The 12,404-nt window shown below is 24.7% G+C and overlaps 1 protein-coding gene across 2 annotated transcripts; it reads left to right on the top strand.

The window, feature by feature from the left end:
• LOC127285915 (sialin-like) lies at positions 1 to 11,609 on the top strand. 2 transcript variants are annotated; one of them, XM_051312135.1, is made up of 9 exons: positions 1 to 230; positions 3,378 to 3,583; positions 4,933 to 5,154; positions 5,605 to 5,689; positions 5,904 to 6,070; positions 6,328 to 6,477; positions 6,886 to 7,018; positions 8,541 to 8,794; positions 11,164 to 11,609. In XM_051312135.1, the coding sequence occupies exons 1-9, from the start codon at positions 164 to 166 to the stop codon at positions 11,464 to 11,466; spliced, it is 1,587 nt and encodes a 528-aa protein (XP_051168092.1). In that variant the 5' UTR covers positions 1 to 163; the 3' UTR covers positions 11,467 to 11,609. The 2 variants fall into 2 exon arrangements, with proteins under 2 accessions (XP_051168092.1, XP_051168091.1); XM_051312134.1 differs by lacking the exon at positions 1 to 230 and adding an exon at positions 485 to 638.
• Positions 11,610 to 12,404: the final 795 nt, after the last annotated feature.

Raw genomic sequence — 12,404 nt, 5'->3', positions numbered from 1 at the left:
TCATTCACTCGCAATCTCGATGGCCAGTCCTCTCGCGGCGGTTAGAACAGATTGATCCACTTTTCGTTGTCTAACAGTGTCAGTGCTGTGTTATAAAATGTGCCGGAAATATAGAACTTTTCCAAGGTGAAAATAACCGAATTTTTAAGGAATATTAAGAAAAATGGCGGCACTTGTACGTCTTAAACGAAGTAGCGTTCAATTAAGACTCGCTGCACGTGAAGTTAGGGGTAAGTTTTTTTTTTGTTGAAGCATCAAAAGTTTCATAAATACAATTAAAAGAATTATAACAAATCAGAGACATCGTTTCCTATTATTACAATATATATATACACAATGATGAATATTTACGCTCAGATTTTGTCAGAAAAAAGAAATGATAAAATTTGAACTGTCTTTGCTTATCTTGCATCATATTCTTGTCAAAGCAAAGTCGAGGCCACCTGTAATTTATTCGTGATAGTCGTGAGATAATACGGATCCAAGAATCAAATAGCATGATCGTGATAAGAGAGATGTAATAGTTAGTCAGTTTGTTTTTTGATTTTGTGAAATGGCTGACTTCGTCAAGAGAGGTAGTGTACAATTTGTCAAACGTGGAAGTGTACAAATTAAACAAGCTGCTAAAGAAGTGCGAGGTTCGTAAAATAAAATCATATATTGATTTAAAAAAATTGGATTAATAAGCCAATAAAATTAAGGAATAAAAAAGTATTGTAAATAAAATTAATTTCTAAGCGATGATAATGTTACTCAAAGTTGTGCCAAATGATAAAAAGTATTTCTTATGTATAACAAATTGCATTCTGATAAAAAGTGTTGTCACGTGGCTAATGAACATAATTTTTTATATTCTATAATGATATTATCTTCGGTATCTGATAAAATATTGTTGTAAAAATTATCATTTAGCATCACAATTATCAATAATAATAATTCTCCGGTACTTAATACATCAGACCGTTAATTTATACATAAAAGAAATATCGATAAATATTAATAACTAATATACAAAACATGGATAATAATAATAATAATAAATAATAGAATTCAATTTTCTAAAAATAGAAAAGTGTGATTTTTTTGGAGTTTTTTTGTACCTTTCTATATGTATATGAAATGTTTAAAAACGTCAAAATTTTTTTCCGTTTTGATAAAAAAATTTGTAATTTTACTTTTGTATTTATGAATCCCAAAGATGACAAATACTCATATATATATCGTTTCTAAAAATGAACGTAGACTTGGAGCCATTTATTTGTGATTCTTGATAACAGAATCTTTGAAAACAATTCTGATTTAACGCAAACAATACAGACACACGTGTATCAAGGTAATGTGACTTTATTGAACTCATTATAAGGAAAGTTACATATAAGACATTTCAAGAATGACATTAATATAATTGAAAATCAAAAAGTAATTTAGGGAATAAAATTATAAAAATAGGCAAAATGTGATATATTTTCAAAAAATCATTTGGACCACACTAAGAAAACGATATTTTTAGTTCAACCATATTATATTTAATTAAAAACTTAATATATTTTTACTAGTCAAACACATTTAGTAAAATTACATTATTCAAAGCAGTTGTTTAACTACTTTGAATGTTGCAGTTTTACAATTTTCTATAAAATTACCACTTTCAAAACAGGTAATAATTGGATTTATTATTACCTGCTTTGAAAGTGGTAAATTTACAGAAAATTGTAAAACTGCAACATTCAAACTAGTTAAATAACTGCTTTGAATAATGTAATTTTACAAATTTTTATATAAATGCAAACCGAGATGTGAATAAGAACAAGAAAAATTTTTTACAGTGTTGTTTTTAATAATAAAGAAAATCAATTTTTATCCAATTTTAAAAGACTCAATAGTACAATTTTTAAAATAAATTATTTTGCGCAAAAATTTGTTGTTAAATAATAATTATTTTACTTTTTATAATTTTCTTTAAAATTAACAATATTTTGTTCAAAAGTTACTAAACAAATAAAATTTTTATTTTTTTTAAACAAACCATTAGGTTTAATAAAAATATAAAATCAGAATAGAAAAGAATCTTTCAAGGAACTATTTGTCTATAAAAAATGAATAAAAATTGCGATACCTAACTTTTGAGAAAAAACAAAAAACTTTAAATAATTATTCGATATATAAATTTTGACTCAAAACATAGTTTTGCACAACTTACGTAGAAATTCTGAAAATGGTTATTTGTCATTTCTCGTTATACAGAGAGGTCTTGTACCAAGTTTCTCGTTATATTGAAATTTAAACGAAGAATAATTGATCTAGCATATTATTTTATTTGCAATATATTGCGCACTTTGGATAAAGAAAACAGTTTTATTTTAATACATACACAATAAGCTTTAACTTAAAATCATCTCCAAACGATACACGAAAAATTATTTTTTAGGTTAAAAATCATGTTAAAAACTTGTTGACAATAAATATAAAATAATTAGTGAAACATCTGAATTGTGACATTTTGCAGAGATTGGTAGCTTTTTTCGATGCATGGTGGGGAAACTAGAATATAGAGGAAAAGCAGGGTAAAGAAAGTGTCAAATATATAAAATCACGGCATATTTTGGACGTTCTACTGGATTTCCAGTGGAAATTTACATGCACCCAATCGAAACTAACCCTTATGTTAAAATTGAACATTATTATAATTTTCTTTCGAACAAATAATATTTTTAAATGAAAGTGAAAGATATTTTTCATATATTAAAATAAAACTTAAACTGTGTTAAATTAAAAATAAAATCGTCCAAACAGATCTCCGCGACAACTTACCATAGCTTCCAAAAAATTTAGGTTATGTTTACTAATAGCTTTATCTCAATAAAAAGTTATTTTTTAATTAGTCAAAATCAAAAATAGATTTTATTGAATATTTTGAATTTAATAAAAACTAAAACATCAACGGTTTGTAAAAAGAGTTGATCTTTTGCTTCCTCGTGGAGGAAGCTTTGTAGTCCTTTCGTTTATAAAACTTTTCAAAGTGGCGGAAACAAATTTTTTTCTTTATAGAAACATGTTATATGAGATCAATTGTCCACGAGGAAGCAAATTTTTTTGCTGATTGTAAAGAGAAAGCAAAATGTTCATGTAATGAACATCTGAATTTACAACTTGTTTTTTGTATTTTCAGCCCAAAAAATTAAAAACAACGTAAAGTTATGGATTTAAAGCACTTTTTTGTCGCGGAGAGTCAAATTAAGAATTCTTTTTTCTAAGTGCAACAAGTCGTTTTTTATCTTTAAAACTAAAAATAAATTTTTTAAGATTTCGTTTTTTTTAAATGATTTTTTTTGTTACATACACATGGAATAAATGGGAACTTTTTTTTTAATTTTCAGCTGCAGTACGTGCTCGACATATAGTAGCTACTCTTGTAGCAATTGGATTCGCCCTTTCAGGTGCAGTTGAAGTCAGTTCATCTGTTGCTTTGCTAGCGAATCAAAAAGATAATCATGCCATCATCGATACATCATGGCATTGTGATATGCTCGTTAATATTAGCAGCCGAAATAGAACCGAAGATGTTGGATTCATTCAAATGGAAGTAGGTCTATTATAGATACTTTATTTTTGGAATTTTATTTATTTTTTTTTTTATTTCTATAAAGAGAAACAAAAAAAAATTCAATGAATACAAGTTAATTTTTGAAAAACTACAAGTTACATGTAAAAAAATTTAGTAAATTAATCAATTTATTAAGCTTCAGCTCAGGACTGGACTTGGTTTAACACATATATAGTAATAATAATAAAAATTTAGTTAATTAATTTATTTCAAAAAAATTATTACAAATAAATTTTTCTTTTTTTAATAAACATTTTTTAAAAAGTGTTTATAAAATCATATCCAAATTAAAAAAAACTTAATTTGTTTATAAAAAATTGTTATTTTTTAATAAAAAATAAAAAAACAATTGGTTAACATTATTAAAAAGTAAAAGAAAAACTGAAACTTTTTTTCTAATGGCAAGAATTGAAAAAATCCATTTTTTTTTCGAGTTATCAACCATTGAAAATAGGTCTAGATTAATATTTACAAAAGTAGCATTTTCATATCTTGTGAATAACTCAAAAAAGTTTAGTCTAATAATATTTTCAGAAACTGATTTTAATAACAGTAGGAGTAAAAAAAAATATTTAACATCCACAATTAAATATTTTTATTTTAAGTGATCCATTTGAGAAACTCTTATCTAATTAAAATTTATCGTAAATAAAAAAATATTGTAATATTTTTTATGAATGAATGAATGAAATTTTGTTAACAAATTTTTGCAAAAAAATAGGTATGGGAAAAATTTTAAATAATTGTATACAGTCTATTGTTTAGTAAAAGTCAATCATTCCACTGCATTAATAAATTGTTTTCTTTCACACGTTAATTAAGACACCATTGCGATAAGATAATAAATTATTCCACATTTGTCATTTATTCTAAAATTAAGTGGACTTCCTTTTAAATATTTTTAATTTAAATCTCGACAATTTTCTTTGTTAATTTTTATTAACAAAATTTTGTTAAAAAGTTATTGATCAAATATAAATTTTTTTTGTATTTTTTAAAGTAAATATTATATAACAAATAGTAATAATAGATTTGAAAAAAATATTCCAAAGAGAAAAATAAGTATAAAAATTGTTCACTAACTTTAAATAAAAAAACACAAAATTAAAAATATAATTTGACAACAAAATTTTAGCTCAATAATTTTTTTGTCGGGAAATGGTAAAAAAATAATTTATATAGTATTAATTAATAATAATGTGTATCATAAAATTTTGTTGTAAAGAAAATTTTTTTAATTAATAATAATAAATTAGGCAGATATATTTGTCTGCAGTAATCGTATTTTTATTTTAATATTTTAAAAAGTCAATGTAAATACCGTTAAGATGCCCCCAGAGGAACGAGCAGAGTCCAACATGCGGGAAGCATTTTTATGGGGCCAAGTTGCTGGACCGATATTGGGAGGCTGTCTAGTTTGGGGACGTTCAGGACCGTCAATGGTATTTTCTCGTGCCGTTCTCAGCGCTTGTCTTGCCTCACTTTTAGTACCAGCTGCATGGAGGGGACCCTCTCATGTTGCCCTGAGACTTTTACAAGGGCTTTGCACCGTATGTTTATTTTTTAAATTTAATTATTCATTTTTCTCTATCGCTATGAATCTCCCCATAATTCTTGTTTAAATGCATTTCTAGTTTTAGAAAAAAAAGAAATTTTTTAAAATTATTTATTCATCATACAGGCGTTGTTTTAATTTTTTTTCACGTTGAGCGTGTGAATAGAGCGCGCTATCCCCATTCTTCTCGTGCTGCGCGCGCAATAAGCAAAGAGTGGGGATAGCGCTCAGTGATTATTCTTTCTATGCTATCCCCTCTACTGTCCTTCTATATGGCGCGCTAGGTTCAAAACTTTATATTCAAAGCTAGTATATATATTTTTTAATATTATCGTTAGAAAACAAAAAGTGTAAAACTAAAACTGTCGGTTGTAATTTAATAATAATTTCATATTTAAGCAAATCAATGGGGTTATTAAAACATATTTGAAAATTATTTATTCAGGGCGCAACAATGCCTGCAGCCCATATGCTTGCCATGACTTGGTTTAAAAGCACACATAGAAGCTGGTATTTTAGTTGTTACGCAGGTATAGTTCAATTTTTTATTAATCTTAATATTTATATATTATTAATTTTATTATTCGTGTATTGTTAATTTTATTATCTGTGCATTAATAAGTTTATTATTTATATATGTATTATTAATTATTTTGTTTATTATTATTATTATCACATTTATTATTAAATAAATTTTCTTTTTTAAGTTCCAGTTTTTTAAATAAATAAAATTGTTAATTACAGCTGTTAGTGTGGGATATTGTTTAACTGGATGGATTGGAACGGCAGTTGTTAGATCATTTGGAAGAGACTCACTTTGCTATTGTCTTGCCATTTTGGCTCTATGTTGGTATTTTTTGTTTGGTCGTTTTGTTAAAGATTTTCCAAGATCCTATCAGCACGATACCAATGTAAGTGTTATATTTAATATTAATATTCATTATAATTCATTTCTAATTAGCAATTTTATTGGTTATTTTTTTAAAGTAAAAAATTTATCTACATGGAATTGAAATAATAAAATCGCTGACGGTGGGAGAGAAATGAAATCTAGTAACTTTTTCAACTTGTTGAGATTTGTCTTTTATTTAAAAATTATACATTCCTTAAAAAATGAAAATATATTTGTAATTTAACGGAAGATAAAAAATAATTTTTTTTTTTATAGGCAGCAGTTATACCCTGGGGAAAACTTTTGAGATCCGTTCCAGTTTGGGCATCGGCTGTTGCTACAATGGGTAATCAATGGGGTGACGCTACACTCGCCCTTGGTATGACCAAGTATCTTAAACTTATTTATGGATTTTCGACTGCAAATGTAAGTGAATTTTTAATAAAATAGATTTATAATTTTTTTATTTTACGAAATTTTAAGATTTCGCCAAAAAAAAGAAAGAATGAAAAAATCTAAACAATGAGTATTTTGTGATTCACAAAGCGTGTAGTGATATGTATACCCATAAAATAGCGGGCGGTGCTTCATGTCTATCAATATGTTTTACAATATACTTTCTATAAACAACAGGAGGAATTTAAAATCTCCTATCTTATGCTGTCTTGTGGAACATTGTTCCTTAAGTTTTCGTTTTCCCACGTTGTTTTACCCACGCGACCAAATCGCTTCTATTCATTTTTTTTTCTCGTTTTTGACAAATAAATCGCATACAATTATGTTGCTTGATAATTTTTTGGCGTATATATTTTACTTTCTTTTTTCTTGATGCAGGACTCGGTGCTAACGACTTTACCTCATATTGGTCACTTTTTGGCTGCCTTAACATGTGGTCTTTTGGTTGATCATGTTAGAGAATCTAAGATTGTATCAACGACAACAGCGAGGAAACTTGTCGTTTACACTGGTAGGAGAAAAATTATTTTCTTTTCTACATTTTTGGTAATATAATTTTATTTTCTTTTTTAAATACAATTTTTATAATTTTATAAAAATATTATATATATATAGTATATTAAATTATAGTAATTTATTATCGGAGTTATATTTAACTTTTTGTTTATGAGTGAAATTTGACCAGTGAAATTTTAATCTATCGTTTATGCTATTTATAGGTGCTTTAGGCTATTTAGAGAAAAAAAGTTTCAAATTTTCATCAACTTTCGAAATATGCTAACGAAATTTTTTTTTTAATTTTTATATAAAAAATAACGATTTCGTATAAGCAAATTAATTTTTTCTACTTTGGACCCGATTTTTTTTTATTTTTACATACCTGGAAATACCAAGAATAATTGCAAGAAGTTTTAGAAAATGGGCCTAATGATCCTTTTCGTTCAATTTGTTTAAAAAAAATTTTTTTGTTTTGTATTTTTTTTATTTTTAAAAATAAAAAGTTTTTATCCACAAGTATCTTTCACATTATTCTTAGAAAAGCAAAATAAAATGCATTTTATTTTGAAAAATAGAAAAAAAGATGAAGATAATTTTTAAACAAATTATTTTAACAAAAAAAGATTATCAGACCCACTCTAAAACTTTTTGCAAAATATTCTTAGTATTTCCAGGTATGTAAAAATAAAAAAAAAGCAAAAAAAAATCGGGGACAAAGTTTAAAAAAATTAATTTGTCTATAAAAAATCGTTATTTTTTGTAGAAAAATTAAAAAAAAAAAAAATTTCGTTAGAATTTCGAAAGTCGACGAAAATATGAAACTTTTTTTACTCATGGCAAAAATTCCTAAATTTAATACTTTTAGAATTAAATGTCATTGAAATTAGGTCTACATTGGTGTAGCTATAGATTTTTAAAAATTCATAACTCAAAAATTTGGACACATATAACAAAATTAAAAAATATGTATACAACTTTTTTCTGCAAAGAACGAAAAAAAAAATATTTATTCGAATTTAAAATATCATAGGTTTTCATAGGTACTTATTGTTTATAGTTCTGGATCGTATGGGTTCTTTTAATTTAAAAAATAAATTCTAAAATGGTTAAAAATAATTTTTTTTTATCTCAATAATTTATAATACTTTCTAGATTCTAAAATAATGACGGAAAAAAAGTAGCGTATATCAATAACGTTAATTTTAAAGTGTTAAAATTTCACTGGTCACTTCCGGTAAATATATTTTGGATCCTATAGTTTAATTCAAACATATAAATATAATAATAATATTTATCATATAATAAAATACCTAATATAAAATTTATTAAATATAATTTTAAAAAATAAAATAACGTAAATAATTAAGATTACGTACTAAATTTATAATTTTGGTTTGATCTACAAAAATTCAGGTGGGTTTCTTATAATCGTTATGATGTCGATTTTATAATGAAATTAAAATTGAATATAATTAAATTTTGTTAAATGTGAGGTTTATAATGATATAAAATAATTAATTTTTGTTTTTTTTTAGCGCATTTCATTCCGGCCGCCCTCTTATTTGTGGCTGGTTACGCGGGTTGTCAGGCCTTAGGAGCAGCCTGGTTGGGAATTGCAGCACTTTTGGTATCAGGTACCGCTCCAGCGGGTGCATTAGCGGCAATTGCCGATCTTGCGCCTGCGGAATCACCGGCATGTGCGGCTGCAGCATGTGCACTTTGCTCCACCCTAGGCGCGGCTGGTTTACTCGCTGCCAATTATTTTGTCACGCAAGCTCTTCACGGATCTGTAAGTTTCAAATAATATTTATATATAAACAATACTCATTCATTTGTAATTTATATATATAATTATTAATATTTCAGAGTCAATGCATTATATTTCGACGAAAGTCGTTGCCAACTAATTTTTATTGCCAATATAGACCCAAAAGTAAAGAAAGTTTGATTTGATTTATCTTGAAAAATAGCTTTGAAAAAACCGACGCAAAACTTTTGCTATGCGTAATTAGTGTCTTTCGAAATATTTTCAAAATCTCATATTTTTTGGTTCTATTGAAAAAAGTTTATTGCATTTTTTCTTGATTTGGATATTTTTTTATATTTTTGTATTCTTTGAAAAATGAATCCAGTATTGTTTTCAATTTTTTTTTTATCATATCGTTTACAAGATATAAATAATTCAAAATTTCGGATTTTTTTTTTGAATTTTTTTTCTTAGAATTAATTTAATATTTTAATTAAATGCAAAAAAAAATGATTCAAAAATAGTTTACTAGAGTTTTTGCAATTTAAAAATTAAAATCTTATTTTTAAACCTATTGGTTTCTTTCGATCTTTTTTTTAAAAAAAAAACTTTTCAGGAAACTAATGTTTTCACAAAAATTTTTAGCCCAGTCCCGTCGAGAGGAAATATTTTTTTTAATTTCTTCGGAATTTTTAAAAATATATACACTTTTTGAAAATTTTTTATATTTTACCAAAACAAAAACAATAAATTTTAAATATTTATTTATTTCAATATTTTACGGACAAGTAAAATTGCAAAAAAACCTTAAAAACTAACAGAAAGAAATTTTGAGACTAAATAATCGGGTATATATTTTTTTTTATTTTCATCATGAAAATCAAATTTTCAAAAAGTGGATTGGAGATAAAAATATAGATCAATGCAATCTACAACTTTCGTCTAAAAATATTTAAAAAATGTTGCATATTTTATTCAAAAAATGCGAGAAACTATGAATTTTGGTGATATTTTCAATATATTTTTCGTAATCAGCGCATTAAATTACATAAATATACTTAGTCCCTACGTCGGGACTTGACTCAAAAATTTTGTTAAATGAAGTTGTTTTTTTGGGAAAATTAAAAAAAAAAAGGATACAAACAGGTTTTTGAAAATAAGATATTAATCTTTAAATTGGAAAAAATTTTCTAAATTATTTTTCAATAATTTTTTGAAAATTTTCATTCAAAAAAGACACTGTTTCAAAAAATAAAAATTGATGCATTTTTTAGAAACCTATGAGCATACAGAAAAAACAAATTTTTTTCAAAAATTTGAAATTTTAATAAATTTATCTCTTCTAAATGGCTTGATGACAAAAATTGGAAAAAAAATCATTGAATCCTTTTTTGTAGAGTAAATGAAGATAAAAAAATTTAAGTTAAATAAAAATTTGTCAAAGTGAACTATAAGTTGGGATGGCATGGATCCCCCATGTATAAATATTTTTATTATATTCTTTATCTATAAGTATATTATTCAAAATTATATAAATATTATAATAATATTTTTTTATTAGATTAATTTTTTATTTTTATTTTTAAAATTTTATATTTATTTTACATATTTTTATTTTTTTTTATATTCGAAATTAAACTAAATCCCCTCCACTCACTTGAAGTATTTACTTTTTTTTATTTATGTGGAATAAATAATGACACAATTCGCATAGATCTTGTATAAAGACGGTAAACACTATATCTACACCACTTAAGAGTAAATTAGATTGCAACTTCATCAGCATATATTATTATGTCATTAAACGAATAATAAAAAATGCATGAGTGCATGGTACTGGTATTTCATTGACATTGACTTAGGGAAATGGTATTATATACCTATACATTTAAATGATAAGCATCGAGTTTTCTAATAGAATATTGTGTATAATTTGTATCCACTTTTTTATTTACGTATTAATTATTTGTAAAATATTTCTATATTTGGAATATTGGATTAATAAATTATATTATTATAAAAAAATTAAATTTTTTATAATATTTTTTATATTAATTTTTCAAATTTTATTTAAAATTAAATAAAAATAAAAGAAGTGAATGTTTAATGCAGTATGTACAATATTTTTCATCTCAATAGTCTAAACAGAATGAAATTCATGATTAATGAATTTTATATTCTAAAAATTATATTAACAAAAAATACATTCATTTTTTAAATTTAATTTTTGTTCTTTAATATTTTCATATAATTATAATACTAATAAAAGATGTGGAGAAAATTATAATTTATGTTCTGAACAAAAGTAGAGAAGAAATATTTTTGTAAATTTTTTTGTAATAAGACATAAGTTTTGTTATTCTTTTATGAATAGTATATATAATTGCAGATGTTTTTTTTATGATTGTTAGATCGCAGGTTCTTGGCGATTGGTATTCGGTGTGGCATCTGTCGTTTTATTAACAACAGCCGCAGTTTTCTTGGCCCTTGGAAAAGGAGTGCCCCAACCCTGGATACCTTCTGTTGCACGACCACGAAGTCACGACGTCATTTATGAACAAGACACCCTCGAACTTGATTACGAGGATGTTGGAGTACAAACTGAGCCATACTTAGATCCATACAATCATGACGAGGACGCTGAAAGTATGAAAGACGGTCTTGGATCTGTTTCCGTTCACTCGACCATCTCAGCTACCACGAGTAATAATTGAAATTTTAAAATAAGGTAAAAACTTTTTTAAACAAATTATAATAACCTCGAACATGTAAATAAAAGCGATAAAATTGGTTTTTTAGATGAATTTTAGATAATCTAATTTTTAAATTTTATTTTAATAAAGTATATATATATATATATTTGTAAGAAAATTAATAATAGAAGAGTAAATTTTAAGAAACTAAAGAAATTTAGTAATGACTAGTTATTAAATTAAGAAAAATAATATTATTAATTAATAAATCTGAATTATTAGGCGGAAGGAAATTTTTTTTTATAAATGATTTTTCCATTAAAATCATCAGAATTTTTATTTTCAATAATTTTATTAGTTTATAATTATTTTTTAGAAGAATATTTATTTTTCGAATTGTCATTTGCCAGAATTTCTTTTTAAATATATTTTTACTCTACCAAATTTTTAGGTGACAAACTTTTCATTGCCAGAATTCTTTTTTTTACAGCATTTCTTGTTATGCATTATTTTTATTTAGTCGAATTCTAATTTAATCGATTCAAGAAAATCGTGATTTGTAATTTAGAAAAAATAAAAAATATAAAATAAAACTAATTTTAAAATTAAATTCAAATTAAATTCAAATTCTATATCTAATGATTTTTAACGAAGCTGAAATATGCAACATTTATGATAAACGATTTTTAAAGAAATAATTTTTTAAAATGAAAAATTCAATAATTTTTTGTCTAAAAAATATTTGATTAATGAAAACTACAAGAAATATTTTTTAGGCAAAAAATTATAGAATTTTTCATTTTAAAAAATTATTTCTTTAAAAATCTTTTATCATAAACATTGCGTACCTACTTCAGCTTCGTGATTTTTATGCGCTCCGTCTGATTTTCTTAAATAAAAAAATCTTTGAATTTTCATTTTTAAAATATTTCTTGCAATATTTATTGATAAAAAAAATA

The sequence above is a fragment of the Leptopilina boulardi genome, unplaced genomic scaffold (assembly GCF_019393585.1).
Source record: "Leptopilina boulardi isolate dan_hultmark-lab unplaced genomic scaffold, ZJU_Lbou_2.1 LbouV2_342, whole genome shotgun sequence".
In the NCBI taxonomy this organism is placed as follows: Eukaryota; Metazoa; Arthropoda; class Insecta; order Hymenoptera; family Figitidae; genus Leptopilina; species Leptopilina boulardi.
Note: the sequence above shows the minus strand (reverse complement) of the source record. Positions and strands in the feature narration are given on the sequence as shown.